Below are 27,880 nucleotides of genomic sequence, written 5' to 3' on the forward strand. Positions count from 1 at the left end.
CCCACCCTCCCACCTGCTCAGGCCAAACACCGGGACTCACCGCGATGCTTCCCCTCCTACGCTCATCTTCAGTCCACTGATGCGCACCTTCCAGGACCTGGCCCCTCTCTGCCACGGGCCCCAGCCCTGTCGCCTCTCACCTGGACAACTGTCACGGCTGAGGGCCACCCCCTCTCTACCCGGCAGCCAGAGGACCCTCACAGGACATGAGCCACCTCCTCAGTAAAGGCACCGAGGTGTTGGTATGGGCGGGGGTTCTGACACAGGGCCCTCGTCCGGCCCATCCCTGCAGTGGGACTGATGACGAAACATCGCCCAAGGCTGCTGTGCCCAGGGACCGCCACATCTAGCTCTCCTGTGGCCTCTCCAAAGGCAAGTGGCCACGTGGAGTGGAGCCCCTGCTGTCCGGCCTGGACTGGGGAAGGCGAGAAGCCGGGAAGCCAGCGGGGGGGGGGGGGGGGGGGCGTCCTGTCACCGACACTCGGCGCTCCCTACACATCCCAGCCCACAGATGCACTCCCAGCCCCACGCTCCCGCTCTCCTGTCGGCTCCCCGCCCAGCACTCCCGGCTTCCAAACCCCCGAGGAAGTTTCGGAAGCCCCGCCTTCCTAAGGGGGCATCATCGCCTGTCAGCCCACGCCCAGGCCTCTGGGACTGTTTCTGCAGAATCAGCCCGCGGAGCTGTGCCCTGGCTCCCCGCCCAGCTGCACCGGGGCCAGCACGGGGCTGGGCGACGCGGGCCCGGGTGCAGCTGTGCAGATGCACTCGGCCTGTTCGGACCAGTTTCGGGCAACCCCCGCATCTGTCTGCCTGCACAGAATGGTCGTCACCTCCCTCCCCTCCCCATCCCCCCCCCCCCCCCCCCGCAAATTTGGCTAGGACCGCGCGTGTCTGACTCCTGGGGAGATGGACTCACAGAACTCACTCTGTTTCACCCTCCACTCTCCTGGCCTGCACGCTCAAACCTGCCCCTTCCAGACAGCCCGCAAGGTGCACAGAGCTTTCTGGTCTATCCCAGTGGGATTTGCAGGCCAGGAGTCCCCAGAGTAAGGGCCCAGCACAGGGGCAGATAGTTCTGGAACACCAGGACCTCCTGCCACCACAGGCTCCCCGCAGGGCACCATGGGTCCCCCCACCTCCACACCAGCACACAGCCACCCCACAAGCTGTTCTGACATAACCTGAGAAAGGCCACGCCCCTTTCCCAAGGGACGGGAGAAGTCGCTGCTGACTCAGCTCAGCTGTTTCTAATCATTCTAATCAGCCTGCTCCTCCCTGGCAGTCTCCTGACATCACCACAGCAGGGCTCCCGGGACTACGTCTCAAAGGGTCCACTCATAAACCTCCAGCACCTGGGAAGAAGCCTGGCCCTGCCCAGTGGGCACGAGGCCAGGAGCCTTCAAGCATCCGGAAGGTCCTAGTGTCACCGAGGCTCAAACCCCAGCTCAGGATACACTGGCCACTGCACTAGAATCAGGTCAAGTGCGGATCAAACCTGGAGGCAGGTCAACCAAAGACCACGCCTCCATCATTTGCCCATCCATCCATCCATGCATCTACCCATCCGTTCATCCGTCCATTCCGCCATCGATTTATCCATACGTCCATCCATTATCCAGCCAGCCATTCACTCATCATCCATCCATCATCGACCCATCCATTTGTCCATCCGTGTGTCGCCCATCATCCACCCATCTATCCATCCATCACCTGACCCTCCATCCTCCACACATGAATCCATCCGTCCACGGCGCACTGCCCTGGCCAGAATTCTTCATTTAACAGACACAGGCAGGAGCTGCCTCTGAGCATGTGAACACACTGCGATGTCTACCTACAGACAATGCGATCCCAACACCGGTGGGAACTTTTGGCCCCCGCCGGGCCAGGACGTGGGAGGACACTGCAGGGGACACTTACGATCGAGTCCATTCAAGTAGCGCATGCGGATCTCACAGTGGCCCCAGACGGCACTCACGACAGGATACAGTTTTTTGCCCTTGAGTCCCCGAAAAGCCACTCCCATGTACTGTCCGTCCACGATGAAGCTCAGGGTCCCGTCATCCATGTCCAAGGCCACCAGGAAGGAGTCCGGGACGATAAACGTCTCATCTGGCTCCAGAAAGGCTGGGTACGTTTTGCTCGGCTGGTTCTTGCCGTCATGGTAGAGCCGGTTGCGCCCCAAGTCCCAGCCCCAGGACTCGTGGTTATTCCCCACGAGGGTCGTGTATCCCACGGAGTGCAGGGGGGCGTCGGCCGTGGCCACGCCCACCACGGCGTGTGTGCCCCGCTGCCTCATGGCCCACGTGATCTGCCACACGTGCAGCCCACGCGTGTACCCGACCTTGCCCCTGATAGCGTCCGTGCTCTGGGCCACCGGATGCCGGTGAAAGATCAGCTTGTCGTCCTCCTTCACGAAGACGTTGAGCGAGCGGTCATTGTCGTTCCACGAGTGCAGCAGCTGGACGTCGTAGGACACGGGGGGCATGTCCAGCAGCAGGTCCAGCCGCGTGGGCTTGCAGTAGTCCAGGCCTTGGAGCTCCTGCTTCAGAGGCCGGTACACGGGGTCCCTCATGCCCACGGTCTTGATCCCTCCGGGGACCTTCTGACCCATGGTGGCCCTTGGCTTCACCTTCACGCCCACTCCCGGGGCACTAGCATCAATTGGGGTCTTGTCTCCAGGTTCCCGATCAGCACCAAGTAGAATCCCTGCAGGAGGTTGCTAGGGGGTCCTTGTACACCGTGCAGTTCTGCTATGCCTGGTGGACAGAAAGAAGGATAGGAGGCTGGGTGAGCAGGGCTGCAGGACTAAGTGATGTGGTGCATGGGGCCACAGCCTCGCACCCAGGGCCCGGCAGCCTGCGCCAGGCTCCCCTCACACCGGATGTGGGGCCAGCCAGGGCCTGGGCACAGATGAAGTGTCCCTCCGTCCCCCTGGCCGTGTTGTTCCAGGAAGGGGCCCTCTACCTTGTGGTCTGCGTGGAAAGGTGGGCTTGGGGACCAGAGTCGCCCTCCTGCACACTGGGTGCAGTATGGGACACGCTGCAAACACCCCCCAAATGCCTTCAACGGGGTTTCCCAGGAGGCACAGAGCCTGGAGTCAGTCACAGCACAGCGGACACGTGCTGTGTCAAAACAAAGGCGGAAGCACCGTCCTGGCTGGGCTGCGGAGAGAAGGCAGAGCCCCAGGCTGACGATGCCGGATCCGGGCCCTCGCCTCTTCCCGCAGACCCCTCGGCGTAGACGGAAAGCTCAGCGGGGCAGGGGAAGTGCACTCGGCGGGAGGGACCCTGAGGCCGCAGCACGTCCCGGAGCAGGTCTCTGCCATACAGGGGCAGCTGCCACTGGTGATGCTGTTCTCACGGCCCCAACTCAGCCGGGCACGGGGGCACCACCCCGGGTCCCCGGGCACTCGTGGACCAACCCTGGGATGAGAGACCACCTCTAGCTCCCACCCACCGCCTTCCACTATAGAAGCCAGCATTTTGGCCCCGGCCTCTGAGTAAGATGGGGCCGCAGGCTGCAGGCACCGTCCCAGCTTCCATCCCGCTCTCCAGCAAACAGCCCAGGAGCCGGTGGAGGCTGCAGGACGTCCCCAGCCTGGGTGTCCAGCCTCAGGTGAGGGCACACACCACGCTGTTCTGGGTCCCTGGGCCTCACCCAAGAGCAAAGGTTCTTTCTCCCATGACACACCTCCCTGGCCTCCGGAAGGGACTCCTGGCTGGCCAGTCTGGGGGACGGGCTCCTGGGATCCCACAGACAAGTTAAAGGAAGAGAGGCTCCCCGCTCAGTAAATGGAGCCAAAAGAGCGGGCAGAGGAGGCTGGGCAGGAGGCCGCAGGCCTTGGCTGCTGGGTCGTTTGTTCCGAGCTGCCTGAATCAGGAATGAAGAGAACAAAGAGGGACCAGCATGGGAGGCTGCAGGCTCCAGACACACGGGCACCAGGGACCTTGGAGCACAGGCCTCCTGCTTGGAGCAGGCTGAGAGGTGAGGCAGGATCTGCAGCAGGATGGGCAGTGGGGTGACCTGCACTGCCCCCTCTGTGCTGGGGAGAGGCCCCACGAGGCTGGCTCGCAGCAGACTCTTCCCTTAGGTGAGACAGAGGGTCCACACCACCCCATCGGCATGATCACAGGACACAGGCATAGATCCCTTGTGTTCAGTGTCAGCAAAGACAGCGTAGAGCCGACATACCCCTCTGCAGCTGTGGAAACTGCCTAGGCTCTAGAAAGTTCTGTAGACTTGCAGCCCTCACATCCTGGATCTCCCAGGACAATCCCAGTCCAGTCCCTGTCTCCTCTTCTGGGGAGCACCACCACCTCCAGGATGCCCTCCGTGACCCTGCTACGGGGCAGCCTGTGGCTCTGGGGCTGCCTCGGGTGGAGGGAGCCCACGTCTGGGGGTGGAACCAGGGTTTCACTAACGGTAGCAACAGCGGAGCCGGCTACAGCCTCTCTGAGCTCCCTCGCTCTGCTCCTCCCTGACCCCCTCCTGTGTCTGTCTGAGCTGGCAAAGCCGGTCCAAGGTCAAGTCAGAGCTGTGGGGGTGGGACATGGAAGCACCCACCCCCTTCCCTCTGTCTGGACACCCCCTTGGGAGACCAAGTGTGCAAGGAGCACGTGCGAGACCAGCGGCTCCCTCCACACAGCTCCTGGGGAACGGGAATTGTCACTGGAGAGAAAATGCGTGTGCACACATGTGTGCATGCATGTGTACACGTGAGCAGACTTCTAAAAGCTCCTGGAAGGTGGAATTAGATCAGTGTAACGTGGTGCATAAAGCTCTTGAAATCTACACCAAGATATTTCATAATGAGCATTTTCCATGAACTTCCAAAGACCTGTTGTCGACGTGGATTTTGGGTCTTTCTGTTACCCAAATAAAGCTATGTTTTAATTCCATGTCCATGAACGTGAAGCCCCCGACACGTGTAGGCGTGCATGTGTGGGGCGTGCGCGTGCAGCTCTCTGCTCCTCTCCCTCCCACGCGGCTGCAGGGAGCCCTCAGCCGTTCTCAGTGGGATTCTCCCAGCACCACTTGCTACAGCTCAGGTCAGAAAGGCACTTAGAGACGCTCTGATTTGGAGCCTAAGTTCTAGAGCCCACGCCATGGTGGGTGGGACTCAGGGCAGTCACTCAGGAGTGTCACATCGATCCCTCCTCACGTGGCACACCACCCACACCAGCCAGGGCACCCAACACACTTCTCTCTTGTCAGGGACGTGTGGTCAAGTCATCCCTGTGGACGAGTAGCTGGGCAGTGACCGGGGTCTGTGGTGGGCCTCGGCCCACTCCTCATCACGTCTTTCTTCTCCCCTGGTCACAGCTCAGCAGCCTGCCCCACCTGGCCAGCACTCGCGTGTGTATGAAGTGGGGACTGTCCCCAGGACCAAAGCCAGCACATGGAGGCAGCATTGGCCCTGAGCCAGGGGTGGGGCGGGGGCAAAGGGCACAGAGGGGGCGAGGCAGTCCCAGCCAGAGCAGGGACACTGATCTGCCAGACACCGGCCTCTGAGGAGACCCCTGCAGCCTTGCAGAGGACGCAGGGGGTCACACAATGACAGTGACGGCTCTGGGGAGAGGGGAGGGCAGTCTGCACCCAGCTAGGCTGCGCTGCGATCCCAGGGGGAGGAGCCCCCACTGCACCCCACCACTGCCACACACACACAACCCTGCTGCTATCTGAAGTCAATTCAGGGCTCACTGCCCAAGGGGGCAAAAGCCTTCAGCCCAGTGTCCCTGACAGCCACTGAGGGCCAGGGGCGGCTCCGGCCCCCCAGAACCCACCAGAGAGAGCCATGTGTCTGATGGGGTTCCCAGGGGGCCCTCTCTAAGTGGATGAGCATCCCAGAGCTGGGTCCTCCTGGTGCTGGCCCAGAAACATTGCAGGTCCGGGGGCCTGGGACCAGTGCTGCCATCAACATCAGAGGAGGGCTGCTTGGGAGAGGGGCTGCCGGGGCCCACAGCAGAGAGAGACCCTCACAAACCGCTTCCCTCTGCCTGTTCAGGATCCTCTGGTGGCCCAGGTGGGGGCAGGGGGGCCTCACCACCCCTTGGGAGATGCAGAGGGAGCGGCCCTGGCCCCTGATCCCGAGAGGGGCCCGAGCGTCAAAGGGACTCTGAAGCGAGCGAGCGAGCTGTCCGGGGGACAGACAGGGCGCACCCATCTACGCCCTAAGCCTGAGAGGATCTAAGGTGGTGACTCGCTCTGAAGGGGAGGGGCTGGGAGGGGCAGGAGCCACAGCAGGAGGCTGCTGGGTGTACCCACGTCTGCTTTCTCGTTCTGCAAGTCTCCGGAGGAAGTGGTGTTTGGCAGACCAGAGGGGATGTGGGGGAAAGGTCGCCCCTACACAGGCGGGGGGGGGGGGGGGGGGGCGTGTCCCAGAGAGACAGGCCTGAAGTGGGACAAGACGCCTGGTGCGCAGGTGCGATGGGGCAGCCCCTAACCAGCATGCCTCTGAGCCCGCTGCACAGCTCGGTGGTTCCCTAACGCCTGGAGAGGAGGCAGCCCCTGGGACCTGCTGACTCAACACACTCGGTGCTGCTACCTTTTAGAGCAACGGCGCAACAGTGTTTTCTGCATGCCTGTTGATCTGCTTGTAGGCACGGAGAAAGGTTTAATAAGCCCCAAACCTTTGACAACGGTTAGTCCTGGAGAGGAGGTAGGAAGAAAGACAGGCTCATTCTTTTTGCATTGATTTTTTTTTTATATAAAATCCATGTTTTGTAACAAAAAGAATCTTTTAAAAAAAGTTTGAGAGGCAGAAAGACACATACAAAAGGCCATCCTAAATAGGACATGATTTCTGCAACACATGTCCAGGGCCACCCACTCACACTGTCAACCACAGATCTTCATTTGCCCAGTAAATAGGGGGTAGCTGTCTCCACACAAGGAGACAACAGCTGCTCCGACCCAGACCCAGGTAGGCAGGTGGCCTGTGGCCGTGCACCTGCCAGGGGCCCGGCGATGCTGGCGGGCAGACCAGCTCTGGAGGAGGTGAGGGAGGCGAGGATGCATGAGGGCCTGGAAGAGAGACCCTGGAGGGACAAGGATTTCAGCTCTCGGCTCCAGGCGGCTGCACAGCATCTGCCCAAGACCTGCTGATGTCCCTCAGTGAAAGCCACCGTCTGCTGACCTCCCGTTCCCCCAGACTCTTTCGGGTCCATTAGCTGGGGAGCCCCACTGCTATACAAAGTTGTCCTTTTGTTCCGCACAGTAAGAAAGGACCTACTGGCAGAGCACTAGGACGCTCTGCTGGCGACACGTCCAAGGTGACCAGGGACAGATGGTGGGGGACACACGGGGAGGCCACTGGAGAGTGGCAGAGACACACCCACCCCCTCACACCTAGGCCCCTCGCCCGTTGCGTCCGACTGACCACCCCAGAACAGTAAAGCCATTGTTTTCACCCAAGATGGAGAAAGAGTGAACTTCAGGATGTGGAACAAGGTGACCTCTTTATAAAGACTCCTTTCACCTGCAGATCAAATAAGCTCCCTCCCTCCCCCCTCCCTCCCTCCCTCCCCCCCTCCCAGCCTCCCCGCCCCCTGCACGGGTGGCTGCAGCCCAGGATTTTGCAAGAGACACCGGGACCCAGCAATCTGCCATCGTGATGCCCCTCTGCGGCCGGCCGGGCTGAGCTCCGCCTGCTCATTACGGTTCCACGCTCCCTCCCGGACACACACTTGGCAGTGGGCGTGTTCAGGGTGTGCCCCGAGCATGCTGTGCCATGGAGCCCCTGGCAAAGCTGCCTCCACGGGCAGCACTTAGGCCACGTGAGTACAACCCCCCACCCCAACCGTGCATGCCATGCGTGCAGCCCCCGCCCCGTCTGGGGAGGAGCCCCTCAAACAGGGATGTAAACATGAGCCTCTAGAATCGACAAGAAGATAGATCGGACCTTTCTGGAAAGTTCTGACGAGCGATTTTGGAGAGAAAATCCCACACGGTCCAGAGTTCTAGCCTCTGACCCCAAAAGACCAAAAGCACACCTGCCGCCAACACCTACGGAAGGGCCCAGATTACTCACACTTTCAGAAAGGCTTCCGCCCGGGAGCCGCGCCCTGGGAAGCCAGCCTGACATTCATACAGAGACTGAGCGCAGAAGCACCGGCCCGGCCCGTGCAGACCAGAAACCTCGTTCTTGGAGGGCCTGCAGTGACGCAGACAGCGGCAGTCACGCCATCAAGCAGGGACGGGGACAGAGGCCTGACTGTGGACACGACACTGCCCAGCCTTGGGCCTGCCTGGTGTACGAGGGAGCTGGGGTACCCCAAGGAGTGGAAGCAGAAAAGGCAGGGCCTGGAGCAGCCCCACGAGTTCAGGTGCAGGAGAGAGGGAGGCCAGAGCAAGCCCGAGGTCAGGATGTGTGCCCAGGCCCAGGCCCCTAGGGCACAAAGCCCTGGCTGGGAGCAGGTGACTGATTTTCCCGTGGGATGTGCCAACCCGTGAAGGTCACCTCTGGGAGTGACCTCTTGGGCCACCTTGGGTCCCTCTAGGGAGAAGGCACAGGACAGAGACTGGGCAGAGAACGGCAGGCATTGGGTGCAGTCAGTCTCCAGACAGACTGGAGGGACCACTGGCGGCCAATGCCAGAGTCAGGGGGGACCTGGGTGGGTGCCTGAGACCACCTGGGGCCACACGCAGAGGAAGAGCACGCTCATGATTCCAACACGGAGCTCTCAGGCACACAGTCGGAGCACAATAGGTGCTGCCCCCTGCTGCCCCGCCCCCTTCAACATCAGCATGGAACCCGAGTGCCAGGTGCAGGAGCAGCATCCACGGGGCCCACGGCTCCCGGGGTGGCCCCGGGGAGCTGAGCCCCCTGGAGAAGCTGCCTGGGAGGGCGCAGGCCCCAGGCGAGACCTGCAGCCTCTGTGCTGGGGTGGGTGCGGGGAAGACAGGAAGGCGCTGTGTGACTGAGGCTGCGTGGCTCAGCCCCCCAGATCCAGCCCTGTGAACCCCTCAGGGTCAAAGGCAGAGGCAGACGTTCCCCAGAACTTTCAAGGGGGGTTGTGGTGAGAGGCCGGAGCCATCTAAGAACTGATTCTCAGAGTGGGTGCCCCAGGCCCGCCGCATCAGCATCACCTGGGAACTTGCCAGAGATGCAAATTCTGGGCCCCGGCTGACTTTCTGAATCAGAACTCGGGTGGGGCCCAGCGAGCAGCCTGCCTTCCGGGCAGCCCTGCAGGGGGTTAGGAGGACCCTGCCGATGCCCGAGAGCCACTGGTTTCAAGACTTGGAATCTAAAATGCACATTAAGTGACGGTGCTCAGGCGTGGGCTTCTGTCGTTTTGCAGAAACCTCTTGCTCAATCCTGATGCACAAGAAATCTCAGCACAGAACTCAAGCATCCCAGTGCTCGCTCCCTCCCAGGGCCCAGCGGGGAGCGCGGGTGACTGTGTCCTTCCAGGTCTTCCTGCTGTGGACACAGGGGCCGCTCACTCACAGCAGAGGGTCCCAGCGCGCACACTGCTCCAGAGCCGGAGCCGGAGCCGGAGCCGGAGCCGTTTCCAAGGCATGAGATACAAGCTTCCACTTAACTGTGTAACAGTCGTGTTCCACGGGGTGCTAGCATCGTGACGGCGGCCACTCTCCACGTCTCCTACAGCGCACATCTAGGTTGTCCGATGCAACAAGGTCACAGCGCGGGCAGGTAAGGGAGTTAAAAATTTTCCCCAGGGGGCTGGCGCTGTGGCGTAGCAGGTGAAGCTGCCACCTGCGGTGCCGGCATCCCATATGGGCACTCGTTTGTGTCCCAGCTGTTCCTCTTCCAATCTGGCTCTCTGCCATGGCCTGGGAAAGCAGTAGAAGATGGCCCAAGTGCTTGGGCCCCTGCACCCACGTGGGAGACCCAGAAGCAGCTCCTGGCTCCTGGCTTCAGATCAGCACAGCTCTGGCCATTGTGGCCAACTGGGGAGTGAACCAGCAGATGGAAGATATTTATTATTTCTCTCTTTCTCTGCCTTTCTGTAACTCTGCCTTTCAAATAAATAAATCTTTTAAAAAATTTCTTCATAACAGGATGATCTTAGAGGTAATTTTTTTTTGAGAGGGAGAAAGACACACCTATGCACACACACACACACACACACCGCTCTCATCTGCTGGCTGCAATAGCCAGGGTTGCATCAGGCCGAAGCTGGAGCCTGGAGCTCACTCTGGGTCTCCCACGTAGATGGCAGGAACCCCGTCTTTACTCTGAGCCATCACCTGCTGCCTCCCAGAGTCAGCACGAGCAGGAAGCAGGAGCTGGAGCCGTGGGTATCGGGCCCGCTGAGCCAAACACTTGCCTCTGGCCAGTTCCTCTCATCCACAGCCACTCTTGCTCACCCTCAGAACCGCCCCGCCCACTGTCCACTTCTCATGGAAGAAAGCCAGGGTCCGAGCCGCCCCCCGCGGGCTTCCTGACCTTTCCCACAGGCGGCGGCAGATCGAAGGCGCTAGGCAGTTTCTGCGGCGCTGTCTGGGCTGATATTTGTCCACTAGTCGTGGGCTGGCCAGCGGCCAGCGGACTTGGAGAGGAGTCTAAAGGGAACTGGGCAGTGGGTCGGCTCGCGCCACCTCATAGCCAGTCCCTGGGGGACGCCTCGCGGAGCCCCAGCCTCACGGGCGGCTGGCGGCGGGGAGGTCTCAGTGCACTCCCATGGAAGTAGAAGCTCATTTTGGTGCAAAAACAGTTTTGAAATTTGTGCAATTTTTTTCATAATACATATTTTCCATGTATCATGAAAATAAATTTTTGTACCCAAATAAACTTTAAAAAGACTTGTTTATTTATTTGAAAGTCAGAGAAGGGGGGAGAGAGGTGTGGGGGGAGACCCTCCATCTGCTGGTTCACTCCCCAAGTGGTTGCAACAGCCAGGGCTGGGCCAGGCCAAAGCTGGGAGCCTGGAGCTCCATCAGGTCTCCCATGTGGGTGGCAGGGACCTGAGTACATGGGCCGTCCTCCTGTGTTCCTAGGCCATTAGCAGGGAGCTGGATTGGAAGTGGAGCCACTGAGACTGGAACTGGTGGCCATATGGGATGCTGGCATCACAGGTGGTGCTTAACCCGCTGCACCACAATGCAGGTCCCTAAACTCAGACCTTTAATTCCATTCCCATGACCTTTCTGAAGTCTCCTTGTTTGCTGCTGGCCTTCCTCCTCCAATCCCAGCAATAACCCAGACAGCCCTGGACATCTGGGCCTACGAGGGACTGGGCAAGGCCTCCACAAGGGAATCCGGAACTTCTAAGCAAGCTGAGGAGTGCGGGGCCAGACTGCCCGGGCCTCAGCTTCTCATAGGCACCGCAGAGCAAGGAGCGAGGACGTGACGCCCCCAGCCAGTGCATGGGTGGAGTACTACACAGCCAGCAACAATGCTAACGGGTGGGACCGCTATACAAGAAGCCAAGAAAAAGGTTTTGCCATGGCGAGCGATGCAAAGGACACAAACACACCTAAGCCTTTAGCGTGGAAAGAATTATACCAGCACATGCAGGGAGAGAGGTTGCAAGGAACCTGGGAAAGCAAAAACGTTGCTCTGTGTAGAAGCAGGGCTGGGAAACCTTGCTCCCAGCCAGGGCCACGTGGATATCTGTACCATCACTCGTGGCCAAACACAATCCCCTGCTTAAGAATGAGCCTGCTGTAGCTCTGCAGAATTCCGAGTGCTGCCCACAGGGCCAGAGCCAGTGATCTCGCAGGCCTGTCGGGCTGGGCGCTCCCCTCCCCTGGCTGTAGCATCAACCTCCGAGCTCCCGCTCCTCTTCAGTCTCGCTCCTGGAGCTTTGCTGCCGTACATAGGCCGGCACGGAGAAAGCAAAGCGTCAGCCAGCACACGCATGGAAGAGGGCCCAGCCGCCGAGACAGTCAGTTCTGGGACGGCCACCTGCTACCCTGAGCGCGCTGTGCTCTGTGGAGGAAGCCGCAGCTCACGGCCAGCATCGGTATTCCACGATCCCACTCCCTAGAATAACAGGACAGGCAGATCCGAGGCAGCCGGCAGGCCTGTGCGGCAGACGGCCGGGGCCGGGGTGCAGGGAGAGGCTGCAAGGGGACAGGGCCCCTCTTGGGGCGGCCCAGGCAGTGGCCGGCAGGCTGCGCTCTCAGAAAAGGTCAAGGTTGCGTGAAGGGCATTCAGCTCAGTGAATGGAAAGATCACAAATGGATGGCAAACACCTGCTCCTCCGAAACCCAGAGCGGCAGGCAGCGGCTGTGGACAGGCTCGTGGCCAGAGCCTGGGGGCTGGACGAGGACCCCAGGTGCAGCCTGGGACGAGGACCCCACACAGGGACACAGCCTGCCCTGCCTTGCTGGAGGCCAATCCCCGCCCTCTGCCCCTCGCTCCTCTGCAGGAGAATCAGGGCAGAGCTGCACACCGGCGGCCCCTGCCTGCCTTGACACAGCACCTGCAGATTGGGTTTCTCTGCAATGTGTGGCTGCATCTCTGTGTCGGGGCCCAAGACGTGGCCCAGGGAGGGGGGGTGTCTGAGGAGGACAGGGGGGTGGGGGACACAGGTATCGGGGCGGGTTGCGGGCACACACTCCCTGCTCTGGGAGCAAGGCTTGCTGGGATTCGGTGTCCCGAGCCTCTGATACCAGGAAATCAACCCGTGTCCCCTCCGCTGACAATGCCGGGGCCAACAGAGCAGGTGCCCACGCCTGGGAGGGCCCAGCTTCATGCACAGGCGGACTGGACTTGTCGCCATGTGGACACCTGTCGTGGCCGGTGAGCTGCTGCCTGGCCACAAGCAGGACCACTCACTGGGCATCAGAACTGAGCACCTGCTCCGCGCCAGGCACTGTTCTGGGGACGGTTCACCGGGACTGCCACAGTGAACACCCAAGCACCTCACACGGGGTCTCCCATCTCCTAACACCCTTTTCAGCCAGGAGCACTGGAAACACCCAGCAAGTCAGCCCCAAGGCCCAAGCTCAAGGCCTGTGCTCCCAGCCGCCTGCTCACCCAGCCCAGCGCGGGGCTGCCAGGCCGGGAGATGGGCCCGACGGGCTTCTCTGGAGCTTCGTGTGCTCCCTTCATCCTCGCCACCCTAGGCAAGGCCGAAGACTCCCAGGCAGAGGCCCCACGAGGCACAGGGAGTCTGCAAACCATCTCCGCCACGAGGAAGCTGCCGTGCGCTTACCACGACGGAGGTGTGACAGCCCGTGCGGGAGCCACCCGGCTGTCAGTGCCTGGCTGATGACCTCTCGGAAAATACCCCAGCCCCAGTGACATACCTCGGGGCTGGAACGACACTCATTAGGCACCTGCTACATACACAGACTAAAGGCCACACACAGCATCTGAGCAATGCCTGCAAGCCCCGTGGGTCTGGGTGTTCCTGTGGGGTCCACCGTGGCAGCACCAATGCCTGGGATGGGCCTGGCACACAGCAGGTGATGGAGGGATGCACATCTAATAAAGGCGCAGGGAGCACGCGTCAAAGGAAAGCGAATCAGGAGCAAGGACAGAGCAAGCAATGGGAGAGGGCGGCGAGGGGGTGCCCTCCGATGCGGCGATTGAGGGTGAGGCCGGGACGAAGTGGGGAGAAAACTGCATGTGTGACGATTCAGTCTCCACGCAGCACGCGTGGGCCAGGGCTCCCGGAAGCGACTGCCGTCTCCCGGGTGATGCCGGCGTGAGCATGGCCCCGCCCCACCGAGGGTGTGAACGCATAGCACACCACGGCCCCGTCACCGGCTGGCACACCTGCTACTCTGTGCTTTTTAGGGTGATTTGAGAGTGGCCCCTTTCTACACAAAGTGAGATAAGCGTCAGAAGCTGGGCTGTCACGCGGCAGCCGCCACACACATCCCACGATTCCTGCATCTGATGGCCTCGAGAGGCCACGCCGACTGCCTGCACCGCGAGCCCCGCCCGCCACGGGCACACACAGTGACCACGCCGCCCGACAGCTTCTTCTCACAACGTGTCCACGTCAGGGCTGTGTTCTGAGGGAACGGGACACGCGAAGGCCCCGAGGTAGGCGCACAAGACACAGTGCAGGCGCGCAGCACAGGCAGGGAGGGAGGGGCGGGGCGCACAGGCCACGTGGGCCCAGCACGGGCTCTGGGCTGCAGCAGCAGCAGCAGAGGAGCCGGCGCGGGCTCTGCGGGGCTCGGGACGCAGTCTGGCTTCCGCTCCGGCAGGAGGCTCCAGCTGCTGTGCTGAGAACGGGCCGTTGGCAGCCGGAGTGGACACGGGGAGGCCAGCGAGGGAGGCAACGCAAGGACACAGCTTGCACTGAGGGGCAGCTCGCCAGGACCCGGCCGGTGAGGTCACAAGTTGCCTGGGGAACACTCAGGCAGGGAAGAGCCCAGAGAGGGCAGCCGACCCCACGGACCCAAGCACTCCACCCCAATGGCGACCACAGACTCCGGGCTCCGGCTGCCGAGCCCTTAGGCTCCCTCGTCGGTCTCCCTGACCTGTGGTTAGCACTGCCCATTTGCCACCCTCCGGAACACACCTAAAGACTTCTAGTCTTTACTGTGTGTAAACAAATGTCCTCAGGTTTATACGTCAGTCTCTCATGAGTCTGGTAGGTATTTCTAAACTGCATCAACAGTGCATACATGGGGGAGGGGAGTAGGGCTCAGTTTTGGGGGCCATAATGATCCAAAGACCCAGCCCACCTCCTTGGGGTCCTCATCAGAGAAGCCCAGCTGCCTCCTTGCACGATTTCTTGGAACTGAAACAGGGCTGGTGCAGCGAGACTCCTGTATTCAGTATGTGCAGACGCAGCAGGGGTGCACCTGGGCTTAAACTTCCGCTCCGCACGCTGGGTGGGCTTGGGCAAGCTCCCCGGCCTCAGGCCCCTCCCCCACTGGAATGGGGGCTCTGCCTCACTCTTTGCTTTAAGGATGGAACAAGGATCTCACAGGCACCTGAGCACCTAGTAGGCAGTCAACAGCGGTGCTGTGTTAGAATTCAGTGGGGAGAGGAGGGGGGGGACAGGCAGGCAGGTGGCTTCCTGGGAAGGGGGTGTCTGGGTGTCTCACAGGGGTGGAACACAGCTGGGAAATCCTGAACCTGCTCCCTGCCCCCAGCGTGGCCTCTCTGGCCAGGAACAGCTGTTTCGGGCCCCGTGGCGCTGTTCGTTGGCCGCCTCTGCCGCCTCAGGTTCACTCACGGCCACGCAGAGGCCCTTTCTGGGACACCCTCGGGGGCTGCTGATGCCAGGGCCACCCCGGGCTGGCAGCGGTGGCATCTGAGGCCAGGTGACGGGGCCTCGGGGTAAGGAGAGGCTTTCCGGGAAGGCGGCTTGGATCGGGGGAGTCTGTTCCCCTGACTGCCTCCTGAGGACACAAAAGGGAAAAACAGGGAAGTGGAAACGAGAGACATGGGTCCAATCTCCATTTAATGGGCTCCGCAGGAGGGCAGGCAGCCTGGGGGAGGAGGGCACGGGCTCAGCCCAACCTCAGGAAGGGCCCTGGAGCCCAGCACGCGCTCTGAAGGGAAGACAGCGCGTGTCACCCTCACGGGCGGAGGGGCCCCTGCGTGCGGCACCTCCAGCCCCCAGCTGGAGGGGACCCCGGGCCCTCTCCGCGCCGCACGCGCTATTTCTAGCCCTGTCCCGGGCTTCCGTTCCCATATCAAAGGCGCCTCTTTTCTGCTGAGGCAGCGAGATCTGCCAACAAAACAAGCCACTGGGACCTGAAAGAGACCACGGAGCCCGGAGCTCCTCCCGCACACGAGGGCCCCGGGCCCCCTATCAGCACCTGCTCTCCGGGCCCCCGAAGGGAAACGCCGACAGGACTGAGCCCCTACACACGGGGCCCTCTGACTCTCCCTGAGAACAGAGCCTTTAGGGAAGACAGAGCTGGGTGCCCCGCGTGCCCGTACCTGGTGACAGCCACCAGCCAGCGGCACACGCGTCACCTGGGAGCTTGTGGGAAATGCCTCCTGCCTCCCCATCCCCAGGTGACCCACATGTCCAGGAGGCAGGGTTGCCCCGGTGGGTCCTGGGAGGCTGGAGGGAACCTACAGTGGACAGACAGCAGGCAGCCGAGACCTTCACCTGCCCCCGGGAAGCCAGTCCTGAACACACCGCACACTGGAACCCACCACGCCTGGAGGCCGAGCTGAGTGACAGGAGGCGGAGCCGTGTCCCCCACCCCAGGACAGGTCCCCTGTCCTTCTCCCCACCCCACAGAGCACAGGAAACAGGCCGTTGCTTTCTCTCCCGGAACTTCTAGAAGCCAGAGGCCATGGCGACCACACGCCGAGACCCCTGCTCTGCTCCCAGCTGCTCACAGGCCCCCAGCTGCTCCCCTCCAAGCTCCCAGCAAAACCTTTCAGCTTTCTCTACTTTTCCAAACCTCCCTTGCAGGCCAGCCGGCCGTGCCAGCCTTGCCGGTCCCTCAGCCCCACACCCTGCTGGCCCCCGACTGCCAAGATCTGCCCGGCCCCCTCCTCTGCGGAGCCTTCCCTGGTTGGCCTCCCTGCAACAGCTGTCTCAGCCCGTCCTCTCCTCCACCCCTGCCCCAGGACCACCTGCGGACCCCATGTGCCTCGGGGACCTAGAGCAGAGGGTGCTCACTTTGCACGAGTCCTGGCTGAAGTCCCTGATCCTGCCCCTCGAGACCTACCTCCACGTGGCTGGCCAGCGAGTGGCCTCCCAGTCTCCCCAACACCTACCAGAGGAAACGGAGCTCTGGAATGTTCCAGGCAAGTGCTTGGGGAGAGCGCCAGGAGCAAAACCTTGAGGGTCCTCACCGGTGTGGGGAGAATTAAGGAAGAGAACAGCAGGCTGCTCTCCCGGCCAGCGGCCGCCCCGCCGGGTGCCCCAGGCCTGCCTTGCCCGGCCTGGCTCAGCGCTGGCCCGCGCCGTCACCAAGGGGAAGCGGCCCTTGGTTACCACAGCCGGGAGAACACAGAAGGCAAAAACAAACACTGGAGGCCGCTCCTGGCCGCTGGACTCCTCTCGCTGCTGGGAACAATTACAGGGCAATCGGCCGGGCCTGAAAAGTGCTCCAGGATGGAGGTTGTGGGCCCAGGCAGGCCTGCTTGTAACCGGTTCCCCTCCCGTGCCCTGCCCCAGACCCGCAGACCCCCACCTCCCATTCAGGAAAGCAGGGAGCAGCAAGACTGGAGCTCAGAGGCCGTGCAGACGCAAGATCATGGCCGGCGCGGGACACAATTCCCACCGGTGAGGTCAAGTTTCCTCACCAGGCCGGGCAGGTGCAGAGGTGACGCCCCTCCACCCCCAGCAGACCTGAGCCCAGGGCGTAGCCTCCTTCCCGGCCCCATGCCAGCCACGGCCGTCTCTGGTCCCCAAGCAACCTGGGACCCACTGAAAGTCCCCAAGGAGAGAGTGCTCAGGCTACCAGGCTGTGCCCAGTGCTGTCCTGCAGGGCAGCTTCAGACACGGCCGGAACACTTCCCACCACAGCACACCGCAGCTCCTGGGCCGAGGTCTCCCCGGCAGCACAGAGGGGACAGGCTGCCCACCAGGGACAGGCGGGGAACGTGGGCAACAGGCCCAAAGCCCTGCACGAAGGAGGACCCAGCAGGACATCCGTCTGGCCCTCTGCAATTACGCCCACCCCCACGGGCACACGTGGCTCGGCTTTTCCCCAGCTTTTCTGGGGCTACAGTGGTCTCAGCTATGAGAGCCCACCTGGCTTTTGTCCCAGGAGGGAGGACAGTGCATGGGAGGATGGCAGCTCCATATGTCCCTGGTGCCAGCCTAGGGACCCCAGCAGCCAGCGTCCCCACCAGGAGGGCAGGGCTGAGGCTCCAAGGGTGGGGTGGCTGCTACAGAGCGGCCACAGAGCTGTGGACCCCACGCTGGAAGGATGGAGGACTCAGTACCCACAGAGGGCAGGAGGAGAGCTGGGGGAGGGCAGCCTCCCTCTCCTAGTCCTGTCCCTCTCCCCCAACCAGGGACCAGGGAGGTCTCAGAGTAGAAAGGAGTCAGCCCCACTGAGCAGGAAGGCCTGGGGCAACAGGGCCAGGAGCCAGGGGCTGCCCTGGGCCAGCTCTCTGCAGGGCAGGCTGGGGGCGGGGCGGGGCTGCCTCCCAGCAGCGCCGCCGTAGTTGGGGGAGGATCTCTTTGGAAGAGGAGACCTCACCTCACCTGAGTGTCAGGGGTCAGCGTCTTAGTCCCTGGGCCTCAGGGGCCACTCCGGCCCCGGTCTGTGCTGGTGGCAGAGGGGAAAGGCCCAGCATGGTTCCAAGTGTCTGATTCAACTTGGACACGCCGGGAATGTAAATGAACATTTCTGGGACAAGCAGAAACCACCAGAAAGCCCCCTGCCTCCTTACATTCAGCCCCAAGTGGGTGGGAAGTTTCCAGGAGTATTAGTGCAAACATGGGGGTGGGTAGGTGAGATGGAGGGAGGGGAACACAATAGACCACAGGGAGTCAGGGCTAGCCAGTGGGGAGGGGTCTCTCGTGGGGAAGAGACAGATCAGAAAGTCCCCTGCCCTGAGCCCCAGAAGTTCACGCTACCCTGGGCTGGCCGATGGGAATTAGTGTCTCTTCCCAGGGAGCCACTGCTTTGCCCACCGACGGCAGAGCGTGGCAAGGGGCAGGGGCCCCACAGACAGCCGCCGAGGCTGCCACCAGCTCAAAGCAGGCACCTGCCGCAGAAAACACCTGCTGGTGGCCCCTCCTTTCTTTCTCTGGCTTTTGGGGAGGGCGGTTAAGAACCAGGAAGGAAGAATTAGACCTTTTTTTAGGTAAACAGAAAACGAGCAGTGAGTTGACAACCGAGAAGCGACGCTGCACACTGACAGCAGGAGAAAGCACCTCTCACTTTCGCCTGCAAAACCGAGAGCGGGGGCAGGCATCTGGCGGGGCAGCAGCTGCGTGGCTTGGGACTCCCGCCTCCCACGCGTGAGTGAGCGGGCTTCAGCCCTGGCTCTGCTTCTCATTCTGGCTTCCTGCTAATGCACTCTGGGAGGCAGCAGGTGACGGCTCAAGTCCTTGGGTCCCTGCTACCCAATGGGAGCCCTGGATGGAGCTCCTGGCTCCCGGCTTCAGCCTGGCCCAGCCCCAGCTGTTGCAGCCATCTGGGGAGTGAACCAGCAGATGGAAGATCTCTCTCTCCCTTTCAAATTACTACTCTGGAAAACTGTTCAAGATAATGAACAAATAACAAGAAACTTCTAACACTCTGAGCACACAGTAGGTCCTCAAACAATACCAGATGCTTGCCTCTGCTCTCAGGATGCAGGGGGCGCTTTGAGTACTTTGTACGTGACGCACATACATGTGAGAGATGGTGGCTGTTGTCACTGCCCACGTGACATTCAAGTGGCCAAATCTTAACTCCAAACACCATCTTCCAGCCACTGACCAGCAGGCCAGGGAACCACGGCAGCTTTTCTAAGCACAGAGACGCCTTGAAGACCACACCGTCAAATGCCTCATTTTGTGCAACGGCACGGCCGCTGTGGAAACCAGTGTGGCGATCCCTCCAAAAACTCAAAACAGAATGATGACACGAGCCAGCAGCTGCACTTCTGGGCACACACCCCAGTGAACCGGAAGCGGGATCTTGAATGTGTGGCGCACACAGCCACGGGCACTACAGCAGCCCCCGCCACCAGCAGCAATGGGAGTCGCCCAGTGTCCCCGACCGATGGTGGAAAAACAAAAGGTAGTCTATGCACGTGCTGCAAAGAGGGAGGGGGAGAGAGAGAGAAATATCTTCTACCTGCTGGTTCACTCCCCAAATGTCCACAACAGCCAGAGCTGGGCCAGCCTGAAGCCAGGAGCCTGGAACTGCATCTGGATCTCCCCTGTGGGCGGAAGGGGCCCAAGCACTTGGCCATCACCTGTGCCTCCCAGGCGCATTAGCAGGGCTGGATCAGAAGTGGAGGTGAACTCCACCCAGGCACTCCGATGAGGAATGCGGGCGACCCGTGCAGTGGCTTAACCCGCCGCCCACAGCGCTGCCCTGAGAAGTAACATTGCACGACCACAGGCACGCGTACTCAGTGGCACTAAACCACCTCTTCCAAGTGGCTGAATTTTATATATGTATTTTATACATATAAAACATATACACATTTTATATGATTTTATATGTATTGCCACACACACACGCACACACACACACACAACGCTTGGTATTTCTACACCTGAGGTGCACAAAAGCTGAGTGATGAGGGAGGAGTCCCTCTGGTTGCTAAAATATGTTAAGAATGTGGCTCATGAGTCCTGCGTTGTGGCACAGCAGGTTAAGCCGCCTCCTGCGATGCCCACATCCCACTTCCAGTGCCTGCTGCTCCACTTCCAATCCAGCTCCCTGCTAATGAGCCTGGGAAAGCAGCGGAGGACGGCCCGACTCCTTGGGCCCCTGCCACCCATGTGGGAGACCTGGATGAAGCTCCTGGCTCCTGGCTTAGGCCTGGCCCAGCCTCCGGCCAGTGAGACCATCTGGGGAGTGAACCAGCGGATTGAAGATCTCTCTTTCTCTCTCTCTAACTCTGCCTTTCAAATAAACAAATCAAATCTTAACAACAACAAAAAAAATGTGGCTCAAACTCTCGGCCACACCCTGTCAGCTCATTAAGGAACCCAAGGGCCAAGGCCACCCATCCCTGGAGCTGTTCTCCAGGGGCCATGCTGGGAGGAACAGCAGCCTGGCCGAGCTGGAGCCACGCCGCTCACTTGGCCCATGGCCCCCTGGGCCTCTCTGCCAACCTCTTTCCTTTCACCAGAGTCAGGGGACCCGGTCTTCTCGGGCAGCACGGTGCCCACGAGCTGACAGGGAGACTGCACTGGCAGGAAACAGAGGGGGATGTGAGAAAGCCGATCAATGTCTCCAAGGCCAAGCCCCAGATGGCTAAGAAGCCAGGACAGGTTGCTGTCCAGGAAATGACTCACGTCTCCCCTAGTCCCGCAGGGCTGCGCTGGGAGCACACACAGGATGGGGCAGGCAGAGGTTCCCACCGGGAAGGTGCAGTCTGTGTTTCTGGCATTTTCTCCTGTGGACACCCAGGGGCTGCGGTACTAACAGAGCCCCGAGGGCAGCGGCTCAGCGCACGCTTGCTGCGGGTCACAGCTGCAACCAAGCCCAGCACCAGCCCGGGCGCCAAGACAGCTCCACACCCCCGAGGCCTCTCCTGCCCCCACCTACACTCCCTGAGGTGTCTGTCACCTCCAGACTGCAGAAGCACAGCAGCCAGGCCACTTCAGGTCTGGCCTGTGTCAGGCCAACGGCTCGCTCAAGGTCAGCACCTCTTGATCGATGTATTGAACAGGCCCAGAAAAGCAGGCTCGCTTCCCGTCAACCGCGTCTGAAAACACTGACCACGTCCTGGACCTGAAGAACTGGCGTTCCCACTGCATCCTCTGCCTGCCCCACACACCTGCTCCAAGGGCCCCGCCTCCACCCGCCTCTGCACCCCCAGGGAGCACCTTGCTCCCAATCAGCACGTCCATCAAACTTGATTCTCCTAACTGTAACCCCAGCCCGACCGCACCCTTCTCAGTCTCCGTCCTCGCCCCCATCTCCCTGGATTCCTCCTCTTAGCTTCCCTCACTAGCACCAAATGTCAACTCCCCACGTCTGGCAACCCGGAGCCCACTCTGCCTCTCCAGCCACGGTCACCGCCAAGGCTACAGCACATCCTCCGGACAGGTCCCCCACCCTGACCCCGGCCCACCCAGACCAAAACTCCCACGGAAATTTCTTCTTGAAAATGTGTAACTGAAATGTACAAATGATTTGCATATCGTCTGCCCTTAAAACGGACGCCTGTCAACACTTCGTCACGTTTGCTTTGGGTTCTGTTACTGCAGGAGAGTCAAGACAGCCAGGGGCTCTGAGCAGACAGCTTGGAGAAGGGAAACGCAGCCAGCCAATCACCTTAGAGGAAGAGGAGGTCCACCTCCCAGGTAGACAGAGGAAAACGAAATTAAAGTGACCAGGAGACACCACTTGGCACTCACCAGCTTTCTACAGTGGCTACAGAGATAGCGCCTCCTGCTGGGCAAAGGGAGGAACGAGCATCCCAGCCACTAGCCCCTGGTAGGATCTACTCCTGGGCTTGAGCCCACAAGGGCAGAAGCACCAGGGGCAGGCCTCTGGCCCAAGTCGCTGGTTGGGGTGGCTGCACCCAGTATCAGAGCGCCTGGGTTCCAGGCCTGGCTGTGCAGCCAATTCCAGCTTCCCACTGCTATGTGCCCTGGGAGGCAGCGGTGATGGCAAACATTGTTAGGTTCCTGCCACCCGAGTCGGAGAGCCGGGCTGAGCTCCCAAAAAATAGAGGCACGGCTGTGCAGAGGGTATCTGTAAAAGGGCATTGCTTCCATTTCTCCAAACGAAATTATCACCCCTGATGGAAGGTCAACCAGGTGGACGAGTGCAAACACAAGCCTGCAATGAAAGACGTGAGGTGGAACCTGCCGGAGCCTGGGGGCTTCCACGTGCAGCCAGCAGAGCAGGGGAGGAAGGGAGGAGCAAACTCACTGATTAAAAATATCTTTGAAAAGGCAGAGAGACAGCTCCCATCCATTGGTTCTCACCATAAATGCCCGCCATGCCAGAGCTGGACCAGCCTGAAGCCAGGAGCCAGGAAGTCCATCCAGGTCTCCCACATGGGTGGTAGGGTGGTAGGAACCCAACTACTTGAGCCCTCACCTGCTGCCTCCCAGGGTGTGCACTAGCAGGGCTGGGATCGGGCGTGGAGCCAGGACTGGAACTCCAGTATGGGATACAGGTGTCCCGAGTGGTATGCTACCCACCACACTAAATGCTTGTCCCGACAAGCCCATTTTAATACATTAATGGTGTCCCCAGAGATGTAAACACACTGGCAAGGCAGCCAGGAAGGTATGGAACTATTCTGGGTGTGTTATCCTTTAGTAAAAGGTCTATGTTGGAAAAAACAAACAAACAAACAAGAAGGCCGATGACAAGAGTGGGTGAGGATGTGGAGAGACTGGCAGCCTTGGGCAGTGGTGGTGGCCGGGGCCTGCAAAGGGGTGCAGGTACTGTGGAAACCAGGATGGATCTCAGAAAACTCAAACACAAGGACCACCTGAGCCAGCAATTCTGCAAGCTTCCAGGGCCAGATCTGCACACGCGTGTTAACAAGAGCCACAGGATAAAGTGGCACAGACGCACAGTGTGCCGGTCACGCCATGGGGTAACAGTCAGCCTCAGAAAGGAAGGAAACTCTGACACACGCGCGGCACAGAGGACCCTGGGGCGAAGGGAAACAAACCAGCCACAAAGGACAAAGACTGAGCAGTCCACTCATGCGAAGTCACCAGGGCAGCCACACTCGGAGACAGAAAGTCGAAGGCGGCTGCCCTGGTCTGGGGGAGGGACTGGGGACTTGCGGTTTAACGGGGACCCGGTTTCAGTTTTCAGATGAAATGCATCCTGGAGGTGGATGGTGGTGACAGTGGCCCTACGGTGTCAATGCACCCAATGTTTCTGATCTGCACCTTCAAGGTGGTTCAGATGCTGGGCGGGTCTGGCCTGGCAGTTAAGTCACCTCCTGAGACGCCCACCCCCCACATCAGCGCCTGGAGTCAGCTCCCAGATCGGCTCCCGACTCCAGCTTCCACTAACGTGCACCCTGGGAGGCAGCAGGTGAGGGCTTCAGTGGTTGTCCCTGCCGTCCACACGGGAGACCAGCTCAGGCCCAGAGGCCTGCCGCGGCTTCCTAAGGGGTGGGGAACGTCCAGGCCGATAAGCCCCTGCCAAGGCTCCTGCAGGTGGGACTCAACATTCAATAAACCCACAGCAGGCTAATCTCTTCAGCTGATCATTTTGCACGGCCGTGAAGAATGTCACAGATATCCAAACAGTCCTGGGTGGACAAGCCCTTCCTGAGATCGCGTGTGAATTTGCGAGATGAGTGACACAGGCTTGACGACACAAGGCTTTCTCTTCTCCCTCGCTCTAACCGAGGCTCTGGGCTGTCACACCGTGCATGCAAGGGCCCTCCTCCAGCTCCCCGCCACCTTGAAACAACGAACTCCCCGCGACGGTGCAGCTCCTTCCTTGTCCAGGAGTCCACGTCCCACTTAGAAACAGACCCCCGACGTTTGCCCCCTGCCCTGACTCGGACGCCCAGCAATTATGGAAGCCACTGCGGTCCAAGCACTCGGGTGAGAAAAGTTATCTGCGTCTCTGTGACGGCGGCAGCAGCTCCCCACCGCCCCCATACGCCAGGCTTCTCTTGTCGGTGTGCGGCCCTGGCTTCCGAGCCCGTCTGAGCCGCCTGTCCCATCACCCACGGCAGCATCCTCCCCGGGGCTCCAGGAATCGGGCCCAGAAAAGAGACTCATTGTTTGAGAATCAGTTCGCACTACCCCCAGAATGTTCAAGCCCACCTCCTCCCTGTCTGACGGAGGTCCCACCTGCCGAGCCCACGAGGCTACAGCCCGAGGGTTCCAGGCCCCTGCAGGTGACTTCAGCTTGGCTGTCAGGGAGGACCCCTGCCTGCCCCCGTCCTCTCTCCTGTACTCCCCCACCCCACACGACCTCCCAGACTCTCCCCACCCCCACCTCACTGCCCTCGGTACAAGGTCCCCAGACTGTAGCACACACAGCAGCCTCCCCCATAGGGCCTCTGCCTCCCTCTCCCTCTGTCTGTGCCCCCTCCCATGGGCCTTCACTGGGGGGCTGGGTCCTGGTGCACAAGTGAAGTCCCACAGCCCCGTTCTGTCTCCGTCCCCTGCATGTTCCTGCTTGTCTGTCGGAACCCAGCAAGTGCTGGCAAACACGGTGCCCACCTCGACGGAGGAAGGGTGGTGGGTACCTCCCCCAGGGGGCATTTGACAACGTCCAAGACAGAGTTGATGGTTGCAGCAGGGGGCAGAGGGTGCTATTAGCCCCCATGGGGTTCAGCCAGCAACGCCGCCTTGGCCAGGCCCTGGCACCAACAGTGATCCAGCCCATGAGGTGGGCAGGGCCGGCTGACAGCCTCCCAGAGAGAGCAAGCTTCCGACGGAAGACGCAGGGCACCCTGGGACAAAACCCTCCCAACATGGCCACAAACACCGTCTCAACCCCAACACCTGTGCCTCCGGATCACAAGTCAGGGTGGAGGCGGGCACCTCCCCTCCCCAGCCAGGAGGGAGGCAGGCAAGCAGGAGCCGGGTGTGCACCCCAACACCGCCCTCAGCCCTGTGTCTCTGCGGCGAGTCCCTGCCTCTCTGGGCCTTTAGTCTCCTGTTCATACAACACAGGGTTCAGGAGATCAGCTCCACAGTTTCGTGAGCACCTGAAAACCACGTCTTCGTCTGGGGCAGTGCTGCACTGCTCCCAGGGAGGCCACGACACCTTAAAGCTCTGATAAGTCCTGCAGGACAGAAGCTCACGGGCTCTGCCTACCTGCAGCCGTTCCCAGTTTGGAAGAGAAGCGGAGTTTTTCCCAAAGCCCAGCTTTTCACAGCAGCCCGAGGGACGTCAGTGTGGAGGCCTCCGGATCTCAGCTCTGCTGCTTCCAGGTCCTGGGATGAGTAGGGCCCTGCCTCCTCCCTCAGCTCTGGTACCGAAGCCCCCATCACAGCCACGTGGTCCTGGCTCTAAGGGAGGGCCCCCCAAGTGCGCAGCAGAGCCAAGAGCTCCGAACCTGCTGTGGAAGCAGCTGATCACGCACCTGCTCTGGCTAGAAACACACGCGCCCTGTGGGGTCCACACCACACCCAGACCACACCCCCACAAAGTGCAGATCAGGGGCTCGCAGGTTCTGAGCCCCATGGGGTCCCATCCTCTTGGTCTAGACCATGGGTGAAATCTGGCCCACAGCCTGGTTTTGTAAATAAAGTTTTATTGGCACACAGGCTCATGTCTCCATAGCCTCTCTGACAGCAGAGTCGCGCAGCCGTGGTGGCCGCGTTGTGCTCGCAAAGCCTAAATGTTGACCCTCTGGCCCTGCAAGTTGGCCAACCTCTGGGCGGGACCTTAGGAAGTGGTGGAGAAATGGCTGCTCAGCCTCTCCCCTACACGCCTCCGAGGGGTCATCTGGCCAGGCTCAGTCCCTGCGCCCTCACACACCAGGACAAGGACGACAAGCTACACTCAGGGCACAGAGAGGCGCTGGGCTCCTGCTGTCGGCCCGGCCTCTGCCAGCCCCCTGTTCCCCTCCACCTGCCCTGCCTGGTAAGGTGCAGTCCCCTCACCCACCCCGCCCCCTGCACACACTTCCCCGGATCCCCGGCACCACCACGCTCCCGTCACAACCCCCAGCTTCATCTGCTGCAGACTTTATTGTCCTTTTGTGGTTTTGCAGCCACATAGCAATCAATTGTGAAGCTGTAGCTCCCAAAAGTCTTATGCATACATTATACTCATGTGCTCCTACACCCACCAGTTCCCTGCAGTCTCAAACACGCTGCCCTAAAATGGAAAGCAACTCAGGCGAGACAAAAGTAGTTTCCTCCTACCCCAGGGGGGCCGTCCTGAGTGGCCACCCTCGAGGTCGCTGCCTCGAGGGACCACCCCACAGCCTCGGGCGTGCTACCCCCTCCCCAGAAACAGAGGCGTGCTCACCACTCCCCAGGAATCCACGGTGCCCAGCCTCAGGCACTTGCCCCCAAGGGCAGCCCTCGTGGTAGGAGGAGGCTGGGGTCTTAGGACCCAGGAGGCTACCGGCCCCCGACCTGGAGGATTGACTGCAAAGGGAAGGACGGCCGAGGGACCCCAGGGAGCCCAGCTGCTTCCCCGACAGTGAGCAGCACAGCACACCCGGGCGGTTCCGTGTTGGTCTCGGAGCCAGTCAAGCCTGCACAACCACCCAGCAAGGCCAACCAGACCGCAGCACAGGAAAGCCCCGAGGGGCAGCTGGGCTTCCACGGCCCGAGGCAGGCCCAGTTCGCCCAGGGGCTCCTTCTGGAAAGTGGACAAGGCAGAGGCCAGTAGGTGATGCCAGCATCCCAGATAAGTGTTGGTTCGAGTCCCGGCTGCTCCTCTTCCGATACAGCTCACTGCTGACGCACCTGGGAAAGCAATGGAAGATGGCCCAAGTGCCTGAGCCCCTGCCACTCACATGGGAGACTGGGATAGAGTTCTAGGCTCCTGGCTTCGGCCTGGCCCAGCCCCAACAGTTGTGCCCATTTGAGGAGTGAACCAGTGGACAGAAGATCTATCTCCTCCCTCCCAACCCCCCCAAGAATGCTGCCTTTCAAATAAATAAATCTTTAACATTAAAAAAAAAAAAAAAAAAAAACAGGAAAGGGGACAGGGCGGCAGCAGCAGGGCTTGTGCACACCCCAGCCCCACACCCGGCCCACTCGGCCACCAGGGAGAACGCCTACCATCTTCACGCCCGACCGGGTCAGGCCTTTGGCCACTGGTCAGCGGGGTGGCTCAGACACCACGCCGACTTTTCTGTGGACGCTCCCGCCGGCTCCGACACCTCACACAAGGTCAAGTCTGAGTGGCTCATGGCAGGGGGAGACTGAGGCTCAGAGAAACCACCCGATCCGCCCTGGCGGTGACCCTGGGCCCAACACGTCTTCCCGTGAGCACCAGGGCCAGCCAACCAAAGGCAGGAAGAGCAAATTCAGCCCCCCAAAATGTGTTTCCCTGCACCCCCAGTGCCAGCAGCAGCCCGCCTGGCCATGCTCCTGGGGACAGGCAGAATAAAGGTGCTGGATGCGGTGGGACCCAGGGGACCTCACGAACCCCACAGGACCCAGGGCGCTGAGACCTGCCCCATCTCTGGGGACAGAGGACACCGGATCCGGAGGTCCCTCTGGGTGGCGGGAACGGGCATGCTCTCTGCTGCTGAAAAGCCACGTGTGCCCTCGACCTCCGTGCCAGCCCAGGAAGCCACACAAGAGCAAGGGTGGCCTCCACAGGCGACTGCTGCTTTTAGAAACAAGGCCTGCTCCTCCGCCGCAGACGCTGCCGGCCGCTGAGACGGGGAAGTGAAGGCGGCCGCCCTCAGGGCCGACGCGGGTGTGCTAATGATAGG

At 60.9% G+C, this 27,880-nt stretch overlaps 1 protein-coding gene across 3 annotated transcripts in view; it reads right to left on the bottom strand.

Moving 5' to 3' along the window:
- SPSB1 (splA/ryanodine receptor domain and SOCS box containing 1) overlaps positions 1 to 27,880 on the bottom strand; it is a 60,803-nt gene that overhangs the window by 5,900 nt on the left and 27,023 nt on the right. For 2 of the 3 annotated variants that reach the window (XM_051858125.3, XM_089301531.1), the window contains exon 2: positions 1,921 to 2,759. In XM_051858125.3, coding sequence (XP_051714085.1) covers positions 1,921 to 2,614 — 694 coding nt within the window. In that variant the 5' untranslated portion in view covers positions 2,615 to 2,759. Of the gene's footprint in view, positions 1 to 1,920; positions 2,760 to 16,624; positions 16,781 to 27,880 lie in introns of those variants that run through there. The other variant, XM_089301530.1, reaches the window with a different exon arrangement.

The sequence above is a fragment of the Oryctolagus cuniculus genome, chromosome 7, assembly GCF_051225735.1.
Source record: "Oryctolagus cuniculus isolate XC-2025 breed Fujian yellow rabbit chromosome 7, ASM5122573v1, whole genome shotgun sequence".
In the NCBI taxonomy this organism is placed as follows: Eukaryota; Metazoa; Chordata; class Mammalia; order Lagomorpha; family Leporidae; genus Oryctolagus; species Oryctolagus cuniculus.